General features: G+C 36.1%; 1 protein-coding gene across 5 annotated transcripts in view; it reads right to left on the reverse strand.

Annotated features, from left to right (window-relative positions):
• Positions 1–26,801, reverse strand: part of LIMCH1 (LIM and calponin homology domains 1) — a 374,176-nt gene that overhangs the window by 213,731 nt on the left and 133,644 nt on the right. For all 5 annotated transcript variants that reach the window (XM_074229536.1, XM_074229535.1, XM_074229538.1 and 2 more), the window contains exon 2: positions 14,088–14,158. In XM_074229536.1, the coding sequence (XP_074085637.1) occupies positions 14,088–14,158 (71 nt within the window). The remainder of the gene's footprint in view (positions 1–14,087; positions 14,159–26,801) is intronic.

Raw genomic sequence — 26,801 nt, forward strand, 5'->3', positions numbered from 1 at the left:
AGTGGGACAGCAGTGGTGTACACTATCGACTAAACCAATTGTGCCCAGTGAAATAGATAATGTGTACAGGAGGGATTGGCATAAAGAGCAATTGGAAGAAGTAAGAATAAGTGTTAAAATATTGTGGAGAACAAAATGGATTTGAAATACATTTTGAATCTTATCTCTTTTTTACCACTAGTGTGACTTCAGGAAAGTCATGTCTAGGCCATAATTTTTCCCATCTATAAAATGAGTTAGAATAAATTATCAACAAGGCTCTTTCTGAGTTTAAATCTGTAATTCTTATAATTTCAGACTTAGCATAAGATGTGCATATGTATATGTATGTATGTTCCACATTACTATTTATTTACATGAGAATATAAAAATGCACAAGAATTTCCTAACATGACATAATGAAATAATTGGTTTCTTCATGGTGGAAAGAATCTAGTAGACATTCAAATGTCTGCTGACCTGAAAAAAAAAACATATGAAATATCTCCATCACAAAATGATTTCAAGGGGGCAGTTAAGTGGTGCAGTGGATAGAGCATCAGCCCTGGAGTCAGGATCTTAGCTGTGTGATCTTGGGCAAGTCTCTTACCCCATTGTCTTGCAAAAACCAATCTACCAAACAAATAAAAAACCAAAATGATTTCAAGAAAGGAATCTCTATCATATAAGCAAAGAGCTACAATCTGCAGAAAACATTTAACTAATTCCTTCAAATAGATGGTACTCTTACCAAATTCATTTTTAAAGAAAAAATCCACCATAATTTGATCATTAAAGAATGTTTAAATAATAGATTAAAGGAATAAAATAAAGGTGACTTTTAATCTTCCTGCAAGTAACTATTACTAATAAGCACTGAGTTATGCAAAATTATTTCTTCTTCATATAAAAAAGAATTTTGTGGTTGTTGTTAAATGAAATTTAAGAAGTCAATTATTTTAACAATTGTACAATAGATTTTTCAAGGAGATGAGATATAAGATCAATAACTTCAATTAAGAGCAATTTAGTAAAGTATTAAATAAAAGAAATTAAGGAGTGGAAATCCCAAAATGTTTGAGGAGAAAAGTTTGCCAGATTAAGATAGCTTTTTTTTCTTTTAGGTTTTTGCAAGGCGATGGGGTTAAGTGGCTTGCCCAAGGCCACATGGCTAGGTAAGTATTAAGTGTCTGAGACCGGATTTGAACCCAGGTACTCCTGATTCCAGGGCCAGTGCTTTATCCACTGCGCCATCTAGCTGCCCCTTAAAAGTTTGCTAGATAATAGTTATTTTAAATAGTTTCCAGATCATCTTCTGTAAGCTTAAAGGAAACCTATCAATTCCCTTCTAAAATTGAACAGTTCATCTTAAACATCGAGAATAGAGGATAGATGCTTCACCAGGGATAATATTATTATATAAAATATTTCATGTTCAAGCATTACTATGTATCTGGGTGAAGGTTCCTGAAATACCACTATTCATTCAAACATGCAAACACACACACACACACACACACACACACACGCACACAGGATGAGGAGATCTTTATAATTTGTGCCCAGAGAGCAGCATGAATGGGGTCACTATTCCCTACTGTGCTCTGTATATCTCTAAGAAGTCTCTCTTTAGTAGTAGAGACTAAGGGGCCATTTAGGCTGCAATGCTGCCAAAAACACTCTAAAACTAGGGGCATTCTGTAGCTCAGAAGCTATGCAGATTCTTCTCCATAGTTCTCCATCTGTTTTTTTTTTTCTTTCCAACAAATCAGGTGGGGTGGGGCTTGATGGGAGGGTAGAGATGGACTCTTACATCTTCCTAAATTTGCGACCTCATTCAAAACAGACATGCAACTCAAACGGCAATGTTCCCTTGGATCACAGTACAGCTTAAGTTCTTAAATAAAATAAAATGGCTCCAGATGTCCTCACTTGAACCTAAACACCAATGCTTAATGAGCCTTGGTGCCACAAATACCTGGAGCCAGGCCAAGTGAATGATGCCAATGATGTCTTGGCATGAAGATATATAAGTAACCTACATAACAGAGTCTACTGAGTTCTCAAAACAGTATTCAGTCCTTTGAGACCAGATTCTATCATGGTAAAAAAAAGGGCCTAGGGTCAAACCATTCCAATAGAATTCAGAACACCAAGAATTTTAATAATTCATAACTTGAAAAGTCCTATCAAGTACCTTCAATAGTAATGGGCTTTAATGGAAGTCTTCATAGGTAAAAGATGAATAAATATCTAAAGGAACAAAACTTAGAAATAGGGATTACAGGGTCCTACCTCTTAAAAAAGCAGTAGGGTATCCTTTCAGGGTGGGGAGTAGGCATAGATTAAACCCATCTTAATTATTATTATTATTATTATTATTATTATCATCAGCTTTGGGTATTACATTCCAATTTAAATAAAACTAAGTTCTGGCCACCTTTTCCTTCATTGCACAATATGCATACTTTCCATTTGATGTCCAAGCAATGAGTACTAAAAGAATTGACTTACCCACTTTAAGTTTGTGTAAAACAGAATAAAAGTAGAAAGAACAGTTATGGACCTCTTGCCATTCATCTACCATCAAAAAAAAATATAAATGGACATTAAATTATTCACTACCTTTACTTAACTAGATCTTAATATCACACTGTCACTACTTTCCCTACTGGTAGCTTATTCTCAGTGTTTTTACTCTTCCTTCCCTTAAATCTTGATTTCTGATATGATTTCCAATGCCCTTAAATAAAATAGTTTACTTTCTAACAAATCCAGTGGGCTTTCTTAAGCCTTATTCCTTTTAACCTCTGCAAAAATGACATAGTTGGCTACTCCCTTCTTTCAGAAATGTTCTTCCCTGTTTCTCTGATATGAAAATCATGTTTTGTTTTCCTCCTATAGACAAGATAGTTTGTCTCCTTTGCTAGTTCCTCTTCTCTCTTCTAGCCTTCTTTACATCCACTTTACTGTTGACTTGGTCTACAATCTGAGTAAATATAGCATCATAGTGTATCCATTAAAATGATAGTACTCATATACTTACTCCCAGATTGGGGCCCACCTCTCACTTCAATTTCAATCTCATATATTCAACTCCACTTCCCAGACTCACCACCATCATCTTAAAATTCAAAATGCCCATAAGTAAACTTCAATTTCATCAATAAGTTGTCATTTACAACTCCTAATCACCCAAACTTTGAAATATCTGCAGGATCTTTATCTAATTCATTCAGTCAGCTGCCCAAGTGCTAATAATTTTTCCTCCAAAATGTCTCTTAAATATGCTCCTTCTTTTCAATTCTTACTGCTTCCATTTTATTTCAAGTCCTCATCAGCCTATAGTTTGATTATGGCAAGAGTCTTCAAGTGAACCTCCCAACTTCAAGGTGTTCTATCTCTCAAAACATCCTCACCCATCATCACCATATTATTCTTCTCAAAACACTGACTTGATTATGTTCCTCCCCCATTCAAAAATTCTCAGTGCTTCCCAATGCCTAAAAAAGAGAGGCTAAGTGCTTCAGAAAGACAGTCAAGTCTCCCCACAATCTATATTCAAACACCTATCTTCTCCCTCTTCACCTTCACACTACTCCTTCCACTGCCATCAGTCTGTAGTTTTCTCATTCTACACATATTTAATCATTTTTAATTAGAATCCATTTTTATATTTTCCTTCAAGGATACAATGTCCTTAATTTTCCTTTTTACTGACTCAAGACTCTTAATGTTCCATATTCTCCATAAGATTTTTCCAGTCGGGCAGCTAGGTAGTGTAGTGGATAAAGCACCGGCCTTGGAGTCAGGAGTACCTGGGTTCAAATCTGGTCTCAGACACTTAATAATTACCTAGCTGTGTGGCCTTGGGTAAGCCACTTAACCCCATTTGTCTTGAAAAATCCTAAAAAAAAACCATATTTTTCCAGTCTACAGTGATCTCTGACCTCTACATTTATCTCTCTTGATCTTTAAAGTCTAATTTATATATTGCCTTTTATTGCTATTTGACTATTCCATGTATCTGTTGGTTTGTCTCTTCCCAATTAGACTGAAACTTCTCACAGAGGAAGAATTCCAGCTCCTTTTTTTCTATTTTCCCCTCAATATCTATGCACATAATATACTCAATAAATATGTTAACTGAATGCATGAATGAAAAAATGAGGCAACTAGCACTTTAGTTACCAAATGAAAACTTAGGTTTAATACTTGACTGTTTATTCAAGGTATTCAAATATGTATTAGATCTAATGATCTTTTACACTATAATTATGATTTGAGCTCAATAAACAGGATAACTGATTCTTTCACCAGTTCCTGGAATTTGTATCATTTCAAATTTCAGAGTTATTGTTGTTGCTGCTACTGTTGATGTTTTAAAATTAATTGGACCTACAACCAACCTATCTCTCTTACGCTGGATCATGTGTTCAAGTCATCTCAAAGATCCAAGTCAATTTTCCTTTCTAAGATTAAATAGTCCATTCATCAACTAGGGTATAAACAAACACTTGCCAACAGATCTTTTATCTTTAGAGAATTATTTTAGCAACAGGGAAGACTTTTATTCTTTTGTTAAGAAGTTGTTTCATCAACTAGGGTATAAATAAGTGTTTGCCAACACATTTTTTATCTTTAGAGATTATTTTAGCAACAGAAGATTTTTCCTAAGTTCTTTTATCATCTAAATGTAAACTAGTGTTGAGATTCCCTATTACATGCAAAGCACATACTGGCAGATAAATAGCTCCTATAAAACAAAAGCTATTGGGAATTCAATTCAACAAGGTTTTTTCTACCTTACAGAAAGGAATGTGACTATATTTTTTATTTCCTCTGTAGAGCTTTTATTTATGCACAAGGCCACAGTTTTAAATTTCTTTAATAGAGCATAGGATCTATTCTGTATAGCTAGATTCATTCATCATGTGAAAGAAAAAAAGCACAGATCTTGGTGTTAGTCACACAATAACAATAAAATCTGTTCCCTCATCTGCAAAATAATAATAATAATAATAATAATAATAATGATGATGATGATATTTGCATTATCTACCTTGCAAAGTTGTAGAAAAACACTTAGCAAAACTAATATTACTATATAAATGTAAGCCATTAAAGTTGTAATTATTCATAATAATACAACATCTGGAAACAAGATAAGGTAAAGGAAATAAAGTAAGGGAAAACTAAGTCACTGGTAAAATGAGTTGTCACTAGTGTCACAGAATACAAACAGGAAAGGATGACAAGATGGAGACAGCCAAAGTTGGAAGGGCTAGAGGAAGAATCAGACACATTGATACCGTGCTGATAGAACCAGGAATGTTCTAATCATTCTGCTAATAAATTTGTAATTGTTTAATTAAAGTGAGTCTAACTCTGGTGTCCCACTACTAAGTTTACACTTCCAAGGAAGTCAAAGTCAGAAATAAAATATCAATGGCATTTCTTTGTAGTAATCAAGATTGAGAAATAGTGAGTATCTCTTAAAGACATTTAGGAAAATGTATAAAAAAGAAAAAAGTGGTCAGATATATAATAAATTTATTCAAAACTTTTAACTTTGTAAAAAATTCCAAATTATTACTATTAATTATTATTTAATTAATAATCATAAAAGTGAACATTAAAGCAACTCTGACATTCCAACTCATGTTCAGTAAAATCAACAAAGAAGAGAAAAGAGGAAAAATACAAAGTATTGGAGGGACTATGAGAAAATAGGTATTTTAATGCACTGTTGTTAGAATTCTGAATTGGGTCACCTGATCTGGAAAGCAGTTTGGAATCATGTCCCAAAAACTACAGAATTATGCATATCCCTTGTCATAACTATGACAATACCAGGTCTATGCCCAAAATAAATAAAAAAAAATAATTCATATGCACAAATTTATTTATAGTAGTTCTTTGTAGTTAAAAAAAGAGAAGTTGAAAGGGGGTGTTGTCTTCATTTGTCAAGGAATGGGCTAAATAAGTTTCAGTAAATCACTGTTCTATAAGAAATGATGAAATAGATATTTTCTGAGGAAGCTATGAAGAGCTCTATGGTCTGATATATAGTAAAATGAACAGAACTAAGAAAACAATGTATTCAACAATAAAATGAGAGAGAAAAACAACTTTGAAGGACTGTAAAACTGATTAATACAATAACAAACCATGGGTCCAGAGCTGACAATGAATCATACCTCCCAACTCCTGATAGTGAGATGAGGAATTTAAAATAAAGAATGAGGCATGCATATTTGGTCATGGCAAAAAACATTTGTTTCACTGTGCTATCTATACTGATTGGGAGGGTTTGAATTTTTTTTTGTTTTTGCTTTGTATTATTTTGCTGAAGGAGTGGCATTTTATACCTGTAAAAAAGAAAATTTATAGCAGAGGAAGGGAAATACTAGGTTTCATGAACTGCAAACCTAGAAATCACAAATCCAACTCTTGCCATTCTGTAGACAACTAAACTGAAGACCAGTGAGTGAAATGACTTGACTAATGTCACACAAGGATTCAATCCAGGTCTTCTGACTCAAAATCTCATATTTTGTTCTCTGTCCAAATGGTTCACAGAAATGTCACTCTAACAGTATGGATTTACCAATTCTATGCTTCTAGCTTTATCTCTTGCTACTATCTTTCACATCTCTATATTCCAACAAACCTAGGCTACTCACCACTATCTCCCCAAATAATACATTTTCCCACCTCTAAAGAGTCTCTGGCCTCTCATAAAGTTGTCAGTCTAATATAGGCAATACAACTTTCCATCTTTACCTTACTAGTGTGTTATTGGACTCCTAAAGGACACATATAAAAGCTTACTCAAAGTTAATACTGAATTCCCTAAGCTCTTAAATTGTAAGGCTTAGAAAATCAGGATAATTTATACTGCCAAATAACTGAAATAGCAAGTTGTTCTGTTTCTTTTTTAAAACCAAGTGCAAAAATGACAGGAAGGAGGTAAAACGAGCCATGAGTATTAGAAAGGAAGAAAAAAATAAGTCAAATTGTGAAATCTGAATTAATGAGAGCTTGAAACAAGGAACCAAGAACCTAAAGCCCTATTTTCAGTAATTTTGTAAAATTGTGGAGCTTTAATTTTGATTACTCCATTTTTTTCCTGCCCCCAATCCCTCCACCTTAATGTCCAGTCTGGGAGTGCAGTAGTCCTTATCAGCTGATCCGAATTGAGGTATACCTCATTTCATTGTATTTTGCAGATATTACTTTGTTTTAAACACCATTTTTGTGTGCTAACTCTATGTTGAGTCATCCATTGGCAGGTTCTCACATCATATCTCTGTGCCACAATTTATAATTCTGTTATGGTTATCTGTGATCAGTGGACTTTGATGTTCCTTTCATAACTATTTTGGAACATAATATACTCCACTCCCATTTTTTTTTCTCTTTGGGCCTCCCTATTCCCTGAGACACATCAATATTGAAATTAGACCATTTAAGAAATCTAGATGCCCTTTAAGTGCTGTAGTGAAAGGAAGAGTCAATCAATGTGGCAAACTTCATTGTTGTCTTATTTTAAGAAATTACAGTCACAACAACCTACAGCAACTACCACCCTGCCCGGTCAGCAGTCATCAACATTGAGGCAAGACTCTACATCAGTCAAAAGATTCAGTTGCTGAAGGCTCAGGTGATGGTTGGTATTTTTTAGTAATAAAGTTGGCATTTAGTAATATTCACTTTAAGATGGTCTGGAACTGAACCCACAAAGTCTCTAAGGTTTGCCTATACTTGCCAACTCAAAAGTTTGAGCCTGCTCTGTTTTTGCAAACTGGGCTGGTTCATCCCTACTTAGATAATCTGATAGCTTTCCACTGTGGAGGAGGGGGAAGAGTAATAGAGGTGCAGTCTTTCTATTGGCACTAGTCTGATTGGTTTAGCTTACTGCAGCTGAGAACTGAACCCAGGAGATCCAACAACTTTGGCCTTCCCAAAAGCAGGAATTAGAGGCAATGCACTTGGTTCCTCAATTTTCATATATGTAAAAATAAGGCTTCATGTTGCCCATTCAGTGACCAGAAGGCTGAAAATTTAAAGGAGTAATAAAAATGCAGTTAGTAATAAACAAGAGTACAACAAAACAAGAACTATAAATATTAATCCAATAGGAGACTAGGAGACTAGTGTGATAAATGAAAAGAGATAAGAGCAGGAGCAGGAAAGAAGGGAAGAAGGGACAACAAGGTGGAAAAGGTAAATGAAAGAATGGAAGGAGGAAAGATGAGTCTTTTGAATATTGGCAAGTGGGTGAGATTATATTGGCGGGCAAGGCTGGAAAGATAGTTTGGGTCAAATTATAGAGGACCTTGAATGCTAGACTGTATTCTTCGTGGAAATAAAGCAGGGAAAAAGTGAAATGCCATATTAGAAGTGACAATGGTGTCACAAATATAAACAGAAATACAAACAGTATCTTCTCTTTCCCTTAGGGAAAAGAAGCCAGCAACAGTTTTGCTGCATATTCTTCCATCTCTCATGAGCATAATCGACCTTCAATCTAATGCCCCAAGAGAAAAACAGAATCTCACAGAGACCAAGGAAAACTTGTGGTAAAGGATAAGCCCAACTTACTGAATTCACTTCTCAAAGAAAAAATAATCAGAACTGTAAGTGAGCAGGAGAAATTAAATTAAATTAAACAAAATAAGACAGCCCTTGCTCAGAAGGAGAAGGAGAAATCATCATAGGCCTCATGCCCGTGAATGTCCTTCTATTTGATCAGAACCAGGGGATTTTTCTGGGAGCACAGAAATGTTTTACCAAACACACAGAGCATTGGCTTCTAAACACAGCTGCAAACACCATTAGGATTGGCTCCACTAATAATAATAAGATTAGGTCTGAACAAAGAGAAAGAGTTCTCAGTTGCAATTTACATATTTGTCAACTGGGGGTTTATAGCATTCCTTATCATCAGATGTCAATGAAATCCCTACTTTACAGATTAAAAAGAAGCACCAAACAATTTCAAGTCAGGAAAGCAACTATTCTTAAAGGCCATCCCCAAACACTACTGATTTTATTCTCAATTGAGATCATAGAAGATCAACAAATCTGACTCCTGTTTACAGGTAAGGAAATGGGAACCCAGAGAAATTAAGTTATTTTTCCCTAGAGTCACACAGCTAATAATTTTCTGATGGGATATTTCAACTCAAGTCTTCTTGACTTGAAATCTAGCCCTCCATCAACAACACTCAATTAATTGCCTTTCATATGGATTCACCAATAGATACTGTTCCTATTCTAAAAATAGGCCTATTCTAGACTTTTGCTATTTGTTAGAACCATGATTGCTGTTGCTGTTCAACTGTTTTTTCAATCATGTCTGACTCTTTGTGATCCAATTTGGGGTTTTCTTGGCAAAGATACTGAAATAGTTTACCATTTTCTTCTCTACATTTTACAGTTGAGGAACCACAGAGTAACAGAATGAAATGATTTGCCCAGGGTCACACAGAAGAGTCTGAGACCAGATTTGAGCTCAGAAAGATGAGTCTTCCTAACTCCAGGTCTTGTATGCTATCCATACCGTACCACCTAGCTGCACATTAGAATTGTAAAGATTCTCCCAAAGACTTTGCTTTCTCCTGCAATCACCAATTCTTAGAGAAACCTGTTTGATTCTAGGAATCAGCAGTGCTAGAGAGGATTGAGGATCCTATAACGTGTATATATACACATATGAAAACTTTAAAAAAGTTGAACTCAGAGTCTGCTAGCATAAAGAGAGGACTGAATACACATACACTCAAAGAGAAAGGGCCAAAGGATTTCAAAGACCTCTTGTCTTATCATTAATAACAGTATTATGTATTTACATGTTGTTAATGCCAGTTAAATCCTTTGAGGGAAAGGACTGTGTTATTTTTTTCTCTTACTTGTTACAGAAGAGACTCTTAAGAAATATAACAGTCTGTTCTTTGGTAGCAAAGAAGACCATGACATCAGGAGAGTAACATCATGACTTGCATGTAAGATTGATTCAAGTGAAGGGGTATTGTACAAAGATGTCTTTCTTCCTATGCCATATGACTCCAGTGGCCTGACATAGTAAGAACAGGACAATCAGTAATCAGTTGGAAATCGTGACCTTTTAGAGTCCAGTCTTCCATATGATTCTTTGGCACTATGTTATCTTCAGGAGACAAACTTTCAACTATATGGTAAAACTAATCCATCTCTTGATCTTTTATTAAATGCCTATGATAGAGAATTTGACCTGAAAATGAATTGCAAAAAAACAAAACAAAACCAATGGATAGAAAAGAAATGGTCAGAATCCAAAAGGTTGTGAAGTAGCGAGGAGGTATAGAGAAAAGAGGCTGGTAAAAGTCAAACATATTTAAAATCCAAAGTTCTTAGAAGTCATGCAATAGAAAGGTGTTAACATGCAGTCCATATCACCCAAATTAGATTAAAATGTAATTGGGAGATATTTAATAAAATAAATAATAATACAATAAAATGTGGTTTTAGAAGTCAATGAGGCCCAGAAGGCAACCCTCCCCCCATTACACAGATGATGGAACTAAAGCTTCAATGTTAAATAACTCATACAAGGACATACAGCTGAAAAGTAACAGAGCAAAAATTCATCCACTTCATCTGACTCAAAATCCCTTTCTACTAAATGATACTGCTTTTTTCAAATAGTGAATGGTTATCTAGTTAGGATAGGATCATCGATAAGAAGGGAGGAAAGAAAGAATCTGTTTTGATTCAACTAGGGTCCCTCCCAAGTTAGATTCTTTGATTTTGAGTCTGACAGAGAAGAGACAAAAAATGAATAATATGCTAAGATCTATGAATAACGAGAATGGAAGAACTAGAGTTCAGACACTGAAATGTGAGAAATACTGTTATGTTTACAGAATTTGAGAAAAAAAAGTTTCTTCCTGGAAATCAAATCAGGGAATCTTGAATGAAATAAAAGATGATTTTTTTTTAAAAAGTACAGCAAGTAAATTAAGAAATGAATTAAGTCCAGATGAGGATTTTGTCCTGGAATGAGGAATTCAAAAGCTCTTATCAGAAAAGAGAGTTATTACAAGTGTGGGGAAATCACTCAACCATTTAAGAAGAAACATGTTCTTTTAAAATGTATTGTGAAGGTACATTTTGTTAGGTTAGAAATATATCATCATCTAACTTCAAGGTCCTTTTAAAAATGAGAGTCATCTGCCAAATATCAGGCTGAAAAAAAGTTGTAGGCAATTACTCACAACATTTACCATTGTTTTAACATTAATCAGCATATCACAAAGCAGTTAGGTAGAGGACATGATGCTGGATCTAGAAGAGGGAAAGAAATGATTTGCTGAATCAAGCACTGGGCAATGTAGTGAATGTCCCCAAAGGGACACTTTTGATACATCCTATCTTTGAGTGTTCTAGCAGAATCCACTTATGATGTAATCCCCTATTACTGATTTAGTTGTCACCATTATGCCCAGGACTCTCTATTAAGCATGCTTCTCCAGTCCTAACTTGTCTCACAAATTTCCCATTACTTCAAGTTCACCTTGTCTGAAAAAAAAAGTGCTTGATACATAAGAGATACTAATAAATGCTTGTTGCTGTTTGCCCTTCTTTCTTGAAGGGAACCCTGAAAACAGGGTGATGGTGTCAAGACTTGCAAGTGAATTGGATTTGGGAAAGGGAGAGTTCTACTATGTGCCCAGCTTCACTTTCTCCTCCAGAGTCATCTGGGTCCAGTGACCAGATCTGAATCAAGAAACTGGAGACAGCCCTGGATCTAGTAGGAGACTGGCCATTTTAAGCTAAGGTTTTTCTCAGATTTCAGTTTGACTGACTTGACTGATTGAAAATCTAAAACTGAACTTATTGGTTTCTGATGTTGAGTCATTTGACTTTGGCAGCTGAAGCTTTCTTTCTGACTCTGTATACTGAGGTGGTAGAAACTACAATCCTCAGAAAGAATCCCTTTCTCCTCTGGGGTTGCTCTTAGACTCTTGGGCACAGGGTCCTGAGCATTCAAGGTGGGCTAGCTCAGTTCACACCATGGCTAGTATCTTCTTAATGGAACCACTGTTCCTTCTGGGATGACCTATCTGCCCACTAGAGATCCTTAGTGGTGGAGATATAGCTACTGAGACCTGGAGACCATTTTAAGATCATTTCACACAGAAAAAAGAAAGGGGTTGCTATTGAGAAATCCTATCCCTGGGTGGGTTCACATCCTGACTCAGTCTCTTTCTCTGTGACCTTCAACCAGTTACTTAAACTCTCTAGACAGTTTCTTCATTTGTAAAAGGGACAATTCAACTAGGTGATCACTAAGATTCCTACCAGTTGTTAAGTCTGTTGTCTTCAACCCATTCCCTTTACTTAACATGAGGGAAGAGAAAGAGAATCCCAATTAGAAGATGGATAAATTTATACTTAAAGACTAAAAGGTTCAAAAATTTTAATGTATATCTGGACTAATGTGTTATATAAGAAAAGAACTCCAAATATGTGTTTCAAAAAGTAACAAGATTTAATAACTCTCCCACCCTAGGGAAGGAGAAAGAATTTCCAAGTATCTTAATTGGGTCTACAATTTAAGAAAGCTGCCTGTCTCACAAAGAAGCCAGGAGAAGAGGTTTCAAAAAAAATTACAGCGAAATTGTAGAAGAAGAAGAGAGATTTTACAAATAAACATGAAGAAATTAGCCATCAAGAGTTTGAGCTGGGGGGTGGTTAGGTGGCAGTAGTGGATAAAGCACCGGCTGTGGAGTCAGGAGTACCTGAGTTCAAATCCAGCCTCAGACACTTAATAATTACCTAGCTGTGTGGCCTTGGGCAAGCCACACATAGGACTCAACTAATCATTATTATAGATTTACTTATGGTTTCTAGTTATATGAGCATCTGAACATCCCAAAAATATAATATCTACCTGATGATCTAAGATTGCAAATTGACAGAAGGCAAGAATTGCATGTGTGAAGATGATGGTGCTATATACAGAAGCAGGCTTTGTAAATAATAATAAGCACATTGTGAGAAGCCCAACCTGCAGCTGGGAACAATGAAAAAGGAAATAAACCACAGAGAAATGCTTTTACTGTTCCAAATTGCTGTGGTGCAGAGTGTAACATGTTTTGTTAAGATGTAGATTTTAAAGTTGTTTCACAGACAAAACTATGAATTTCAATTTGGATTGTTTTGTTTTGTTTCATTTTTTGTTTGTTTTGTTTCTTAAAGAAAAAAGAGATTTTTAAAAAACATTATCAACATCCAAATCATAACTCTTAAATCCAATCCTTAAAAACTTCTGATGAAGTTCATGTCCTCCCTCTTAAAATTTTCACAGCTGCTGCTTATTTCACTACTAGTTTAAAAAATAGGATTCTGTTAGTTTATTAAGGAAAAAACTTCAAGCACATCCTTATTATAGTATTCCAAGTTAAAGCACACATGATCAGTGAAGAGAGGGGGAGAAAGACAATAACCCTGAAGTTAGTGTTCATATTATAATCACATTCACTAAAAATTATTCATTGCATTGATCAAGTAAAGATCAAGAAAACTGAAAGGGGGGAAGAAGAGAAAAACAGGGAGATGGAAGACTAGTAGAGAAAAGGATGATGAGAAAGGAAAAGGACAAAGAAAAGGAGAGGAGGGGAAAAGAAGAAAGACAAAAGAATGGAGGAGAGAGAAAGAAGAGAAGAGAAGAAATGAGATAGAGAAAGAAGATGAGGGAGGAGAAGACAGAGAAAGGAGATAAAAGATAGACCAAGAAGGTAAATTCCTTTTTCATTTAGTATTATCTGAGGAAGAAAGAGGACTGGGCTTAAAGACAGGAAGATCTGGGTTCAGTTGTGTGGGTCAAGTTATTTAATTTCTCATGAATTTCTTGTGTTAATTGATAGAAAGAAAATTGTCGACCACCATACTTGAGCCCAGAGCTTTATAACAAGTCTGACATCAGAATTATGGCCTGACAATGTACAAAGAGCATCAATGAGACCAATAAAAACAGGATTTTAAAAGTGTTGTAGACAACATGAATGTGATTCTTTTTTTTACTCTTTTAACAGCAATTCAAATGAATCTGTACTTACTCGCAGAGAAGGATGCCATTTTCTAGTCCTGTTCGAAAATCTCTGTCACCAAAACTTCTGCCAGTTACTTGCTGGGAAAGAAAAAAAAGAAAAAGCTATTAACATTTCTCTCTAATCAGGAAATTCAATATTTTTCCTGTAATTCAATAGCCCAGGAAATTATTAGTGACATTCCAGGAATGGAAAAAATGTATTATGCTTATGTTTTCTCCCCCAGTCATGTGGTCTTGCCTGAATCAATTAAATCTAAATTTACATAGTTTTTTTTATACTTCTCATTGTCTATCTACTACCTATAAAAAGTTAAAATTCTAGCCCTAGAACTGAAAAGGACCTAAAGGGGGTTTAGTCTGTTCTCTACATTTTATAGAGACCCAGAATAATTAAGTGACTTGTTCATTCTGGAATAGGCAATAAAGCATTAGAGGGAAGATTTAAACACAAATCCTCTTACCCTAGTTTGTTAGAAAGTTAGAAAGACCTAATTAGAAAGCTTCTAACTAGAAAGATGTAGTGTGGTTTCTCTTTTGTCCCATCTGATGTGTTTTTTTACTTTCCTGGATGTGGTTAATATCAGCCTCCAACAGTCTGTTTCAATAAGTCAAGCCTAATTATAACCATCTCATTGTTCACTAATCACTTAAGCTAGCTTACTAGCTAATATTCAAATTGAGGGGTTTTTTTTTTGGTTTTTTGTTTTGTTTTGCAAGACTTTGGGGGTTAAGTTACTTGCCCAAAGTCATACAGCTAAATAATTATTAAATATCTAAACCTGAATTTTGACTCAGGTCTTCCTGACTCCCTGGCCAGGGCTCTATCCACTATTTCATCAAGCTGACCCATATATATGGATTTTTAAAGTTTGCAAGTATTTTTATTATTTCTTGATCTTTACAACAACTTTAGAGATGTATACTATTTTTTATCCTCATTTTGTATATGGGGAAACTGAGTCTGTGGAAAAATTAAGTGACTTGAACAGGTCCTCACAACTGGGAAGTATCTTGACTGGGATTTGAACTCAGGTTTTCCTATTTTTAATGCTATTTTTAATGATCTACTATGCAATATTGCCTATCAATATTATAAAAAAACTAGACTAGGCAGGGAGGGAGGGGGAGAGAGAGAGAGAGAGAGAGAGAGAGAGAGAGAGAGATAGAGAGAGATTTAAGAGACTAGAGTGGAATATAATAAGAATAACCCCAAAATCTAGTTATCAGCTCCTTTGAGCTGTGCCTTTCTCTTGATGACCAAGATAAGAGGGCATGCAAGAGATTCCTTCAGGGAAAGAAGTCACTACAGTGGTATGCTGCATTCATTTCCTTTTTATTACCTGCTTGAACACTTTAATTTTTCTATATCATTGTCCTACCCTTGTCTCAAAACTATCAGAACTTTGAGGACAAGGCCTTTGTTGAATACCAAGCAAAAATCTTTTTTAGTCTTCTAGCAGATGCTGATTTCTTTCAAAACAAACAAAATAAACCAAAAAACCAGAGGGGTGAATGGTGCCACATATTTTAGGTCTCAAAATAAAACACTTTTGCTACTGGTCAGGAATTGTCTCAAACTGTATTGGTCAGGAATAATCTCAAGTACAAGGATCATTTACAAAACCTTTGATGTAAGAGGTTTTTCCTTTAGAGGAAAGGGGAAATGCTTTCATGTGCCTGGAGAAGGGCATCTGTCATCACTCTCTTTTTGCAGAGGAGTAGCTAGGAAGTTTATCTGTATTCTCAGGGAGAGAATCAGATTCATTTGGGGGGTAATTATTTCTCAGAGTTTCAATGACATAATACTGACTCCTTGACACAACTGAATAAGTTCAAGGCTTTTGTTTTTCCTTTAAGATAACTATAGTAAAGAAAACCACACTTGCAACTCAGTGCTTAACATAACTTCAAAGCAATGTCTTTTATTATGTGTTTACAATATGACACATTGTATAATATGACTATAAATGTTAATTAATTGACTACTTTCACTATTATGTCATAGCTGGAAAGGATAGAAATAGTGCCAAGAATTAGTTAGCTACCCAAGCACCAAGAATGATTATGTTATACAAATTTTAGTTTAGATATGTGTTCATTTATTTTCCAGAATCTACACAAAGCAATACTTTCTTTAACAAACTAGGATTCAATAATGTAAAAGTGGCTTAAAATGAAAATAAATCGGGAATAAATTATCCAGTGAAGATAACAGCTGAATTAAAAGGCTGTATGTAAATGAGTAAATCATTGGAAAGAGTGCAGGATTTGGAGTGAGAAGGTCTGTATTCAAATTGATGGATGAATGCATGATCTTGGTATAATCATTTAATTTCTCTGGGCCTCCCCTCCTTGCTTCTAGAATGGGAGTTTTTTTTATTCTTATAATTTGGTGGCAACTAGATGGCACAGTAAATAGCACACCAGCCCTGGAGACAGGAAGATCTGAGTTCAAATTTGATCTCAGACACTCAATAATTGCCTAACTGTATGAGTCAAATCACTTAACCCCATTGTCTTAAATTAAAAAAAAAAGTTTTTAATTTCATATAATTTTACTTTTACAATGCCTAAATTTTCCCTTTTCCCCCTCATGTCCTTTCCCTCTTCCCAGAAAGTCAACCTTTATGAAAATCATTTTGAAAAGTGGGGAAATATTCTGAGTTCATAAAAATAAAGATTTATAGAAGGATCCAGAGAGATTATCACTGAGGTCCTTTCATTTGAGGAAAAAAAAAAAAGAGTTCCATAGAGCTGACTTACTCAAAGTCACAGAGCTAGCTACTAAGCGTCTCAGCCAACATCAAAACTTAGGTCCTCTGACTCCAAATCTCTGCTTCTTTGGAACTCAATTTTCTCAAGAGAATTGAACTCCCCCCCCCCCAAAAAAATCCCAGCATTATACATGGTATGTTTCTAAGATTATAGATGTACTATTACAAGCACAGCTAGGGGTCATCTATTGCAAATCTTTAGTTTAGGAAACTAAAGTTAAAAGACTCAACCGGGGGGGGCGGCTAGGTGGTGCAGTGGATAGAGCACCGGCCTTGGGAGTCAGGAGTACCTGGGTTCAAATGCGAGCTCAGACACTTAATAATTACCTAGCCGTGTGGCCTTGGGCAAGCCACTTAACCCCATTGCCTTGAAAAATCTAAAAAAAAAAAGACTCAACCAAGTGGCTTAGTCAGGATTTGAACCCAGATTCTCTGATTTCAATTCTGCTTCCCTTTACTGGTCAAATCCACAAAATCTCATTTAATCCACCATCTAGCTAAAAGAATAGAAGCTAAATGCCCAAGAAGACATCAAGAACACATCTTTTCCTAATCCACTTTGCTTCAGGAAGATTAAGGATTCCCCTCTCTCATTAAGTCTCTGACTTTGTAAGAAATCTTCCATCACTAACTGTTGTTGGTTTGAGGCTGAAATCTCAGTAGGACATAGAATAACTAAAACTGAGGGACCTGAAGGATAGTGCAGAGTAGGAAGGAAGCTAAAGAGGGATGGCCAACTAGAGAAACACTCAGCCTTCCCTGCTCTGCTTTTTTTAAAACAAGTTCCATCTCCTCAATACATGAATTCTCCAGTTTCACTATTCTACACCCTATTCGGAAAGACCCCCAAATCACCTAGAAACTTTGATTTCTCATGTAGTTTTGAGAACTGGAACCTCTCTGCTTATGATATCTGAGGTAGGCAACTCCTTCCTGGTCCTCTAACTTATCAATTATTTATCAAGAACCTACTAAGGTGCTAGAGACACTATGCTCTAAGCACCAAGAATGAAACAAATTCTCCTCTTGAGGAGCTTATATGCTAACAAATGCAGCTTATGTGAGACAACCTAGGGGGTATCCACACCCAATTGGTCTGGTAGAAGCCTTTCAATGGGTCACTGATCAGCTTCCTCTTCCTGCAATGACCTGAAGATAATCCCACTTCTGTCCAGGATTTCACTGTTGGCTGATCATGAATGTATCCTGCCCCATTGGAGATCTAATTACTTCCTTACTAATTACAACCTTACCTTAGTAGGGACTAGAATCCACATATACCTTTGGTACTTCTTTTCTCCCACCCTCTACACCAACCTCAATTTACATTTCAGGGTACCTAAAAATTAAGCCATAAAGTTTTCCCATACTTGAAGTAAAATGCACCCATAATAAATTCCTATTTCTTATTATTAATAATTTGTTGTTATTTAGTTATTTTAGATGTGTTTTCTTCATGAGTCCATTTGGGGTTTTCTTAGTAGAGTATAAAGTAGTTTACCATTTTTTTCTCCAGTTCATTTTATACTTGAGGAAACTGAGGCAAGCAAGGTTAAATAAATTGTCCATGGGCAAACAGCTTGTAAGTGTCTGAGGCTAGTTTTGAACTCAGAAATATGAGCCTGGTTTCATGCCCTCCACTCCATCTACTGTACAATCTAGCTGCCATTACTATCAGTAATAGTTAGCCTACAAAATCTTTACATGTTATTCATTTGATCCCCACAACAGCTAGGGTAGGCAGGTGATGTAGTTTTCCCCCAAGAAGAAAACTGATTTTGACTAACCCAGGATCCCATAAGTATTCAGTAACTGAGCCAGAATGCATATTAACTTTGCTTCCAAGTGCAGCACTCTTCATCATACCACCTATTTGTCTAAGGAATCATTGGTCACTTTTTTTGAAGTCTCCAAAAGTACCAAAATCTACTGCAAAGGACTGGCACGACAACTCTTAATGGGTATGTGTGGAGGAATAGTGGGAGAAATAACTTTTCTGCAAGTAAACTAATCCTCCCAACTCCTTGCCCAGGAGAAGTCTTATACCAAGTGAGAAATAGAAATGGTACAAGATGGAGTATAAGTCAGCAAAGCAACAGCAGGTCTAGTAGAAAAAGAAAGCAGGACAGGGAAATCCCAATGAGGAGCAGAAGTGAGAGAAGAGAAGTTATTCTGACCAAAGGACATCTAACCCATGTGGACAACAATTTTAATGTAATCAGTTTATATGATAACATGGATATGTATGTGCTAAGTGAGAAAATTCCAATACTTGTTCTTACTAGCGGATCTCATAAGCCAACAAGATACCACACACTAGAAGCAAGTGTTTCAAATGTTAAAAACATAAATTTGAAGGGAAATGTTAGGGAAAACCATATTTTATCTCTAAATTGTTAGAATAAAAAAACATTTGGAGGAATATGGTTTCCTCAAAATTTAATATAAATGTTTAAAATGTGAAAGACTCACTTTTAAATAGAGATTTCATAAGTTTTATGCTGGAAAAGGTTATATTTAGGTGTGCTCCATTAATTTTACAAGAATGATACAAATCAGCATGATTTTTAAAAGTAAATTGTAATACATAATGTACAAATATTTTTTGTTTCTTGGGAGTCAAGTTGTGATGCCATTTTTTTATATATAATTGGCAAACCAATTTAGCATCTCTTTCCAACTCCCTTGATCCTCAAGGGTGCAGTCTTCTTCCTTATGTCTCATTGTGTTCCCAGTTTTTCCCTCAATTATTTGTCCTTCACCTTTGTTCACAGATAATGATCAATAGCATTTGGTATTAGCTGACCTTACAAGTACCCCCTTGCTCAATAAATTCCATCAATATTTGTCCTGTTACCCTTTGCACAAGTCTGAGAATCAGTGGGGAGTCCATCCTCTTTTCTAAAGCTCATCTTTCCATCTGTGATCTGGTCATCCTAGGGATCTTGTGTCTATACCTTGTCTTCCACTCCCATACCTTCATACTCTCCATTTTCATTGGTTCCTCTCCTTCTGATTTCTAACACTGAAAAATTTCCCACTTTTTAAAAAGCACATCTGTACTGATTATTCAGTCTCTGTCACTTACTATCCTGTTTCCTTCCACACAGACTCATTCTGCAGACACATGCATCCAACCACGGCTATTGTCTCCTCAATCTTCCATACGCTCACTTCTGCCCTTCTTGGCTGAGTACTCTAAGATAGTCTATGACCTTATTCTGGCCCTTGTTCTTAACTTTGTCACTTAATTACTAGTGTCCTTGAGCACGGATCATAATTTAGATCTCTCTGGAAGAGATTTTTATCTTCTCTTCTTCCTCTTCACTTTATTCAGAAAGTCAATCCACAGCTACACCTTCAACAACCATCCATTATTGATTATCCTTAAAGCCACAACTCCAGCCTTGGCCATCACACCTGCTTCTTCCACAAGACCTTTCCTTAGATGTGCCACAGTTCCCTCAAACTCATTTACTAAAATGTGTGAGTTCTTTTTTTTTTCTGTACAGATCATAGAATCATAATTCTATATTGGGAACTTTGAGGTCATTAAATGAACCCTCCTCATTTTATATATGACGAAATTGAGACCCAGAGATTTAAATGACTCGCTCAGTGTCACAAAGCTAATGAATATCTCAGGCAAGATTCAAATCCAGATCTTCCTGATCTCTACCAACCTGCCTTTCTGATGATACATATTATAAAACAGAATTACAATCAAGTATTCCCATCCACCATCATCACTCAAACAAAAAGATTACTGGGCAGGAGAAGTATACTACGAATGTGGTTCTAGCGTTACATCTAGGTATCTTTATTTCTGTCATTAACCTCTTTGACGTTATCCTTCAAGTGTTTGTTGTTGTTGTTTGTTCTTCCTTCTCAGAGAGGACTAACATAAGAAGGGTGATGTGTTCTCTTGCAAGTAAATGGTATTTAAGTGAGGCAAGACTGTGCAAAGTCATCAATCCCACTCTTTCCTCCAGAGTTATCAGACTCCAGTGGCAAAACATAGGAAAGGATGAAGGGCGATATCCCTAGAAGCAGTGGGAGACCCTGACCTTTTTTAAATTAAGGTCTTTCCCAAGTCTCAGTTTGTCTGAGGTACTCCCCATTCAGAGATCAAAGGTCAGTTAAGAATTGAGACAAAAGATAAGTCTTCATAGAAGAATCAATCTGTGGGAAGAAGACCCTCAGTTTCTGGGAAGAACAGAAAAAATAGCTATGTATACTCACTCTGAGCCAGTTCAAAGGATACAAACAGCTTAGTAACTTTTCTTTTATAATTCCAAATTGTTTTCCAAACAAATGAGCCAATTCATAGATCTATGGATATGTCTTCTGACTTTCTTTTTCTGATTGCCTCATCAACAATGACTGGTGTCTACATCTTTTGGACATCTTCAACTCAACATGTCCAAAACTGAACTCATGATTGTTACCCCCAAAAGCTCCCCATTCCAAACTTTTCTATTACCATTAATTCCCACACAGACTAAAAACCAAAATGTCATCCTCAACCCTTCACTATCTCTCATGTTCAACCTGTTGCCAGCTAATCTCATTTTTGCCACATCTTTTGAATATTCCCTCTTTTCTCCCCTGACTTTCTATTTTTTTCTTACTATCTCATATCCTTCACATTCTTCTGATTCAGTGACACTCCATCTTTTGGCTCTGAGCATTTTCTGACTATCTGCTAAGACTGCAAAGTTCTGCCTCCTCAGAAGTCTCCCCTGTTTTCCCTGACTTCCTTCTAGTTCTAGATAAAATCCCACCTTTTCTAGGAAGACTTCCCCACATCCTCTTAATTCTAGAGCCTCTGCTCGATTGTCCCATCTCAACTCTCATCTTTCCTTCTCTCAAGTCTCTTTTTGTTCCCTCAGTAACTACCACTCATTAGGAAGGTAAGGGAGGAGACAGGCCAGCTCATCAGTAACATCAGCTCCTTAGGGACATCTCAGAGAAGAGTTTGGTTCTTTGTACTTTAGCTTGATTTCATCTGATTTCATCTCTACCTCCAGATTTCACAGATACATGATCTCACATCAGGTCCCACCCCACCCCCACACACACACATACACCTCAAGGGTGAATAACAGAATCATAGCTTGCTTTATACAAAAATGGTGTTTTCCCCAAAGGTTGCATTCAGAAATGAATTTTGCTAAGTTGAATTGATTTTGAATATTTCAGATATTTCTCTGTAAAACTAAGAAAGATTTTTCATTTGAAAACAGTTAAATAGACAAATCTGAACTTTTTTGATATTAGGTTTCTTTAAAAGCTAGGCACACCTGGATTTTATTTCATTTGTAATTCCACATATAATAGAATACTCTGAACATAACAAATGTTTGAAGAAGATTCTTGGTTAACAAGAAATCTAACCCTAATTCTGAAATATTATGGCCACGCTCACACCTAGTTTCTTTGCTAACAACAGGTCATTAATTCAAGTACAGTGAGATAATCAATGAAGGTCTACCAATCCATTAGCCATAGCACCTGGTACAAAGTAGTCACTTCATAAATGATATCTTTATTAAAGTCTATCCTGTTGGACACTGTGCCAAATATTCGGGATAGAAAGAATGGCAAAACCAGTTTTTTATACTCAAAGAGCTCACAATCTCATGAAGGACAGAGAATGCAAACTATGTACAAGCAAGATACATACAAGATAAACTGGAGATAATCCAATACAGGCAGTAAGGAGAACAGGGAGAGTCTTCTTGCAGGGGGTGGGATTTTGGCTGAGACTCAAAGGCAGGGGATGATTTAGAACAGATGGACATCTATGATGGAAATTGTAAAGATCTGGGAGAACAGAGACTCTTTAACCTCCATTGGCTATGGATCCCAAAGTTTCATAATTCCAATGTAAAGCCAAGAACCATTTTTCTTGAAACTAACATCATTCCTATCAAAAAAATCAGTCTTTGTTAAAGATTTTTTGTATTTTGGGAATATTAATTAATTAATTTTTTTATTAAATGAAACAATGAAACCAATCAATACTAATTAATTTAATGTCTCAAAAACCTAATTTTGTTTTTCCTCATAAAGAAGAAAACCAAACTACAATATTTTCTCTCTAAAGGGTCCCAAGGAGATAATAAACAGAACCAAAAAAACTCTCCTTGACAGTTTATATAGACTCTCTCTTTCAGAGTCCAGTCACAATACAAGTCAGGATGACTGGTGTTGGCTCAGGATGCAGTGGATGACGCTAGAGTCTTCCATGTCTGACCAAGTTCTAAGTGCTCCACAGTACCAGTATGGTCTTTGGAACAAATTGTTCCCATCCACCTATTGCCCCCAGGGAAGCCTTCATATGCTTAGGGTAGACACCACCCCCTACCCCCAACCAAGTCCTGTCAGTTACCCTCAACCTAGTTTGGGCCATCTGCCAAATTGGTTTACCATCTGCTGTGCATGCTATAACTTCCTAGAGCCAGTAATGAGAGTTGGGTGTCAGAGGGACATTAAAGGTAGATGAGAACATTAAAATGATAGCAGATAAAGTATGTAGGAATTCTCAATTTATCCATTCTAATAGAATAAAGAAAAAAACAAACTGATATTTTATTGTCTGATCTTGCTATCTCTTTTACTTTGTGTTTCTTCCTTAAGGAAATGATTTCTCTCTCATCACATTCGATTTGGGATTTTTGTTTTTGACAAGGCAATGGGGTTAAGTGGCTTGCCCAAGGCCACACAGCTAGGTAATTATTAAGTGTCTGAGGCCGGATGTGAACTCAGGTACTCCTGATTCTAGGGCTGATGCTCTATCCACTGTGCCACCTAGCCATCTCTCATCATATTCCATTTGGATCAATGTATACCATGGAAACAATGTAAAGACTGGCAAATTGCCTTCTGTGGGGGGAGGGAGTAAAATTAGGGGAAAAACTGTAAAAATAAAAATAAAAAAATTCTTTAAAAAAATAAATGAATTATATGACCTGACTCTGTCCTTCCCATTAGACTATTTATTCTCAAATAATTCTTTTGTGTGCAATTGTCAGACTAATATAGGGATTTGTAGAGTAGAGAGTCACAGGGAATAATTAGCTTAAAGTTGAAAATTTATCAAATAAAATCTACATCTGGATAATTAATCTGATTATGATTTTTTAAATTATAAAACCAAGAAAAATTTAGAATGACTGATGTAAAATTAAAATTTAAAAATTTTGTTAAGCTTATTTTAAAGGTGAATAAAATAGAGTCGGGAAGACCTAAGTTCAGCTCAATTTCAAAAACTTACTAGCTGTATGACCATAGGAAAGTCATTTATCCTTTGTTTGCTTTAATATACTGGAGAAGTAAATAACAAACCATTCTAGAATCTTTGCCAAGAAAATCTCATTGCATGTTATGGTCCATGGGGTAACTAAGAGAAAATTATTCCCTTCCCTGCTAAATTATAAAATCCTTGAAGGAAAGAATAAAATTTTTTTTCTTTCCCCTCTACACACAGTACTTTCATATACAGCTGTGCTCAAAAGAATTGATGAAGCTCAAACAAGACACAGTTATGACTTAAAAAGTACAAGACATAGGTGTTCAACTCATTTTGGCTTTCCAAAGATACAGGCTAGATTGGCATATGGAATTCAGGCAACAAATATTTATTGAGGATTTTTTGCTTGCTAGGTCCTAGAAGTATAGAGTTGAATGATACACATAGCCATAGATGGTCTCAAGGAGTTTCAAGCCTACAGATTGGAAATAATGCATACACAATTAAAAAATAGGATGAAACAGGAACAAAAGAGAGATGCAGTCAGAGTTCCAGGAAAATTTGAGATCAAAGCAATTATTTCTACTTGGATAGGGAGAAAGGAGGCTCAAGGAAGGTTTTATGGATAAGGTAGCACTAGAAGTGATTCTTAAGAGGAGCTTAGAAGAGGGAGATAATGAAGGAATTCCAGGTATGAGGAACATTCTGAAGGAGCAAAAGGAAACAGGAAATGATATCTTGAGTTTGAGAAATCTATTAATAGCTAGTGTTTATGCAGCACCTTAAAGTTTATAAAATCCCTAACTCAAAACAACCATGATAGACAACATTATTTTACAGAGGACATCAAGGATGAGAGGGTTTAAGTCATTTCTTCGAAATCACACCTAGTTATTAAGGACCTGAGGCAGAATTTGATTTCAAGTCTCCAGGACCAGTGCTCTATGGATTACACAAAGTGGTTTAATAGATAGACCATAGTGTACATGGAGAGGAGGAATTTTAGATGGAACATAAAATACAAGGAGAGGGGGAGGGGGATGTGGGTTCAGTCAAGTCACATCAATAAGAACTTACTATTTGTCAGACACTCTGCTAAGAGCTAGGAACACAAATACAAGAGAGTCTCTACTCTCCAGAAAGGTAATTTGGAACCAGATAATGAAAGGCCTTAAGTTCTGAGAATTTAATGATTATTCTTACAGGCATAATCAGTCCATCAGTCAATCAATAAACATTTATTAGAAACCAGACTCTGTGTTAAGTTCTGGAGATACAAAGAAAGACTCTAAACACAGTCCCTGTTCTCAAGAAGCTCAAAATCTAATGGGGGAGGGGCAGCTAGGTGGCATAGTGGATAAAGCACTGGCCTTGGAGTCAGGAGTACCTGGGTTCAAATCCGGCCTCAGACACTTAATAATTACCTAGCTGTGTGGCCTTGGGCAAGCCACATAACCTTGTTTGCCTTGCAAAAACCTAAAAAAAAAATCTAATGGGGGGAGACAACCTGCAAATAATTATATAAAACCAAGTTATGTGTAGAACAGACTGGTGACAGTCAACAGAGAGAAGGCACTATTATTAAGGGGGATCAGGGAATGGCTGGAGCAGTAGAGTCACAAAGCTGTGTAGAGCCATGTTTTAGAAAACCTGTTTTGGTGGCTGTTTTTGGAATGAATTGGAGAGAGAGAGAGAGAAGAGATGGAAACACAGACATCACTGAAGAGGTTATTACAATAGTTCAGGTGAAAGGTGCGGAGAGTCTTCACTAGGGTAGTAGAAGCATAAATGTAAAGGAAGACGATGGACCTGAAAAATGCTGCAAAAGTAGAATCCACAGCATTAAACTTATATGTTAGAGGTGAGGACTGAAGAGGTATCAAAGGGGACTCAGAGTTTGGAGATTTGGAGTCTAAGTCACTTGAGAGGATGGTGGTATCAGTTATGGAAATGGTCAAGTAAGGGTAAGGTGCAAGTTTTAGGAGTTAGATGAAGAATATTAAAGACAAGGGGAGGTAGTCCAATATTAATGAATGCTGCAAAAAGATCAAGATGATGAGAAAGAAGAGAGATGAAGAAAGTCACAACAAAGAGTATAAATGTTCTCAGACAAGTTGGGGATAAGGCCATTTGCTGAAAGGAGTGAGAGAATTGGAGCTTAAAGAAAAAAGAAGTTCTAAAATTGCCTTTGTGAGATGCTACATAACCATGATGCCTCATTTGTGTTCTTATTTGTTTGTTTATTTATTAGGTTTTTGCAAGGCAATGGGGTTAAGTGGTTTGCCCAAGGCTACACAGCCAAGTAGTTATTAAGTTTCTGAGGCCGGATTTGAACTCAGGTACTCCTTACTCCAGGGCCGGTGTTCTATCCACTGTGCCACCTAGCCACCCTCATGATGCCCCATTTGAAATGAGATCACATGCATCTGTAGTGGGCCCAGGGCATGATTCTTTTCAGCAGAGTTCATTGGCTTGGGAGTATATGCCAGGTGGGAGAAGCCAGGTGGTGAAAGTGACAGGAATGAGAATTAGAATGAAAACAGTAGAGAACAGTGGAAGATAAACTTTTCTGTCTCAAGATTTAGACTGTGAAGAGAGGTAAGTAAGGGTAGAACAATTACAATGGAAGAACAGGGAAGGATGGCTACTGAAAATCACTGTGATGGGTGAAATAATCTATGGAAAAATGGGC

Source organism: Macrotis lagotis, chromosome 3 (assembly GCF_037893015.1).
Source record: "Macrotis lagotis isolate mMagLag1 chromosome 3, bilby.v1.9.chrom.fasta, whole genome shotgun sequence".
In the NCBI taxonomy this organism is placed as follows: domain Eukaryota; kingdom Metazoa; phylum Chordata; class Mammalia; order Peramelemorphia; family Peramelidae; genus Macrotis; species Macrotis lagotis.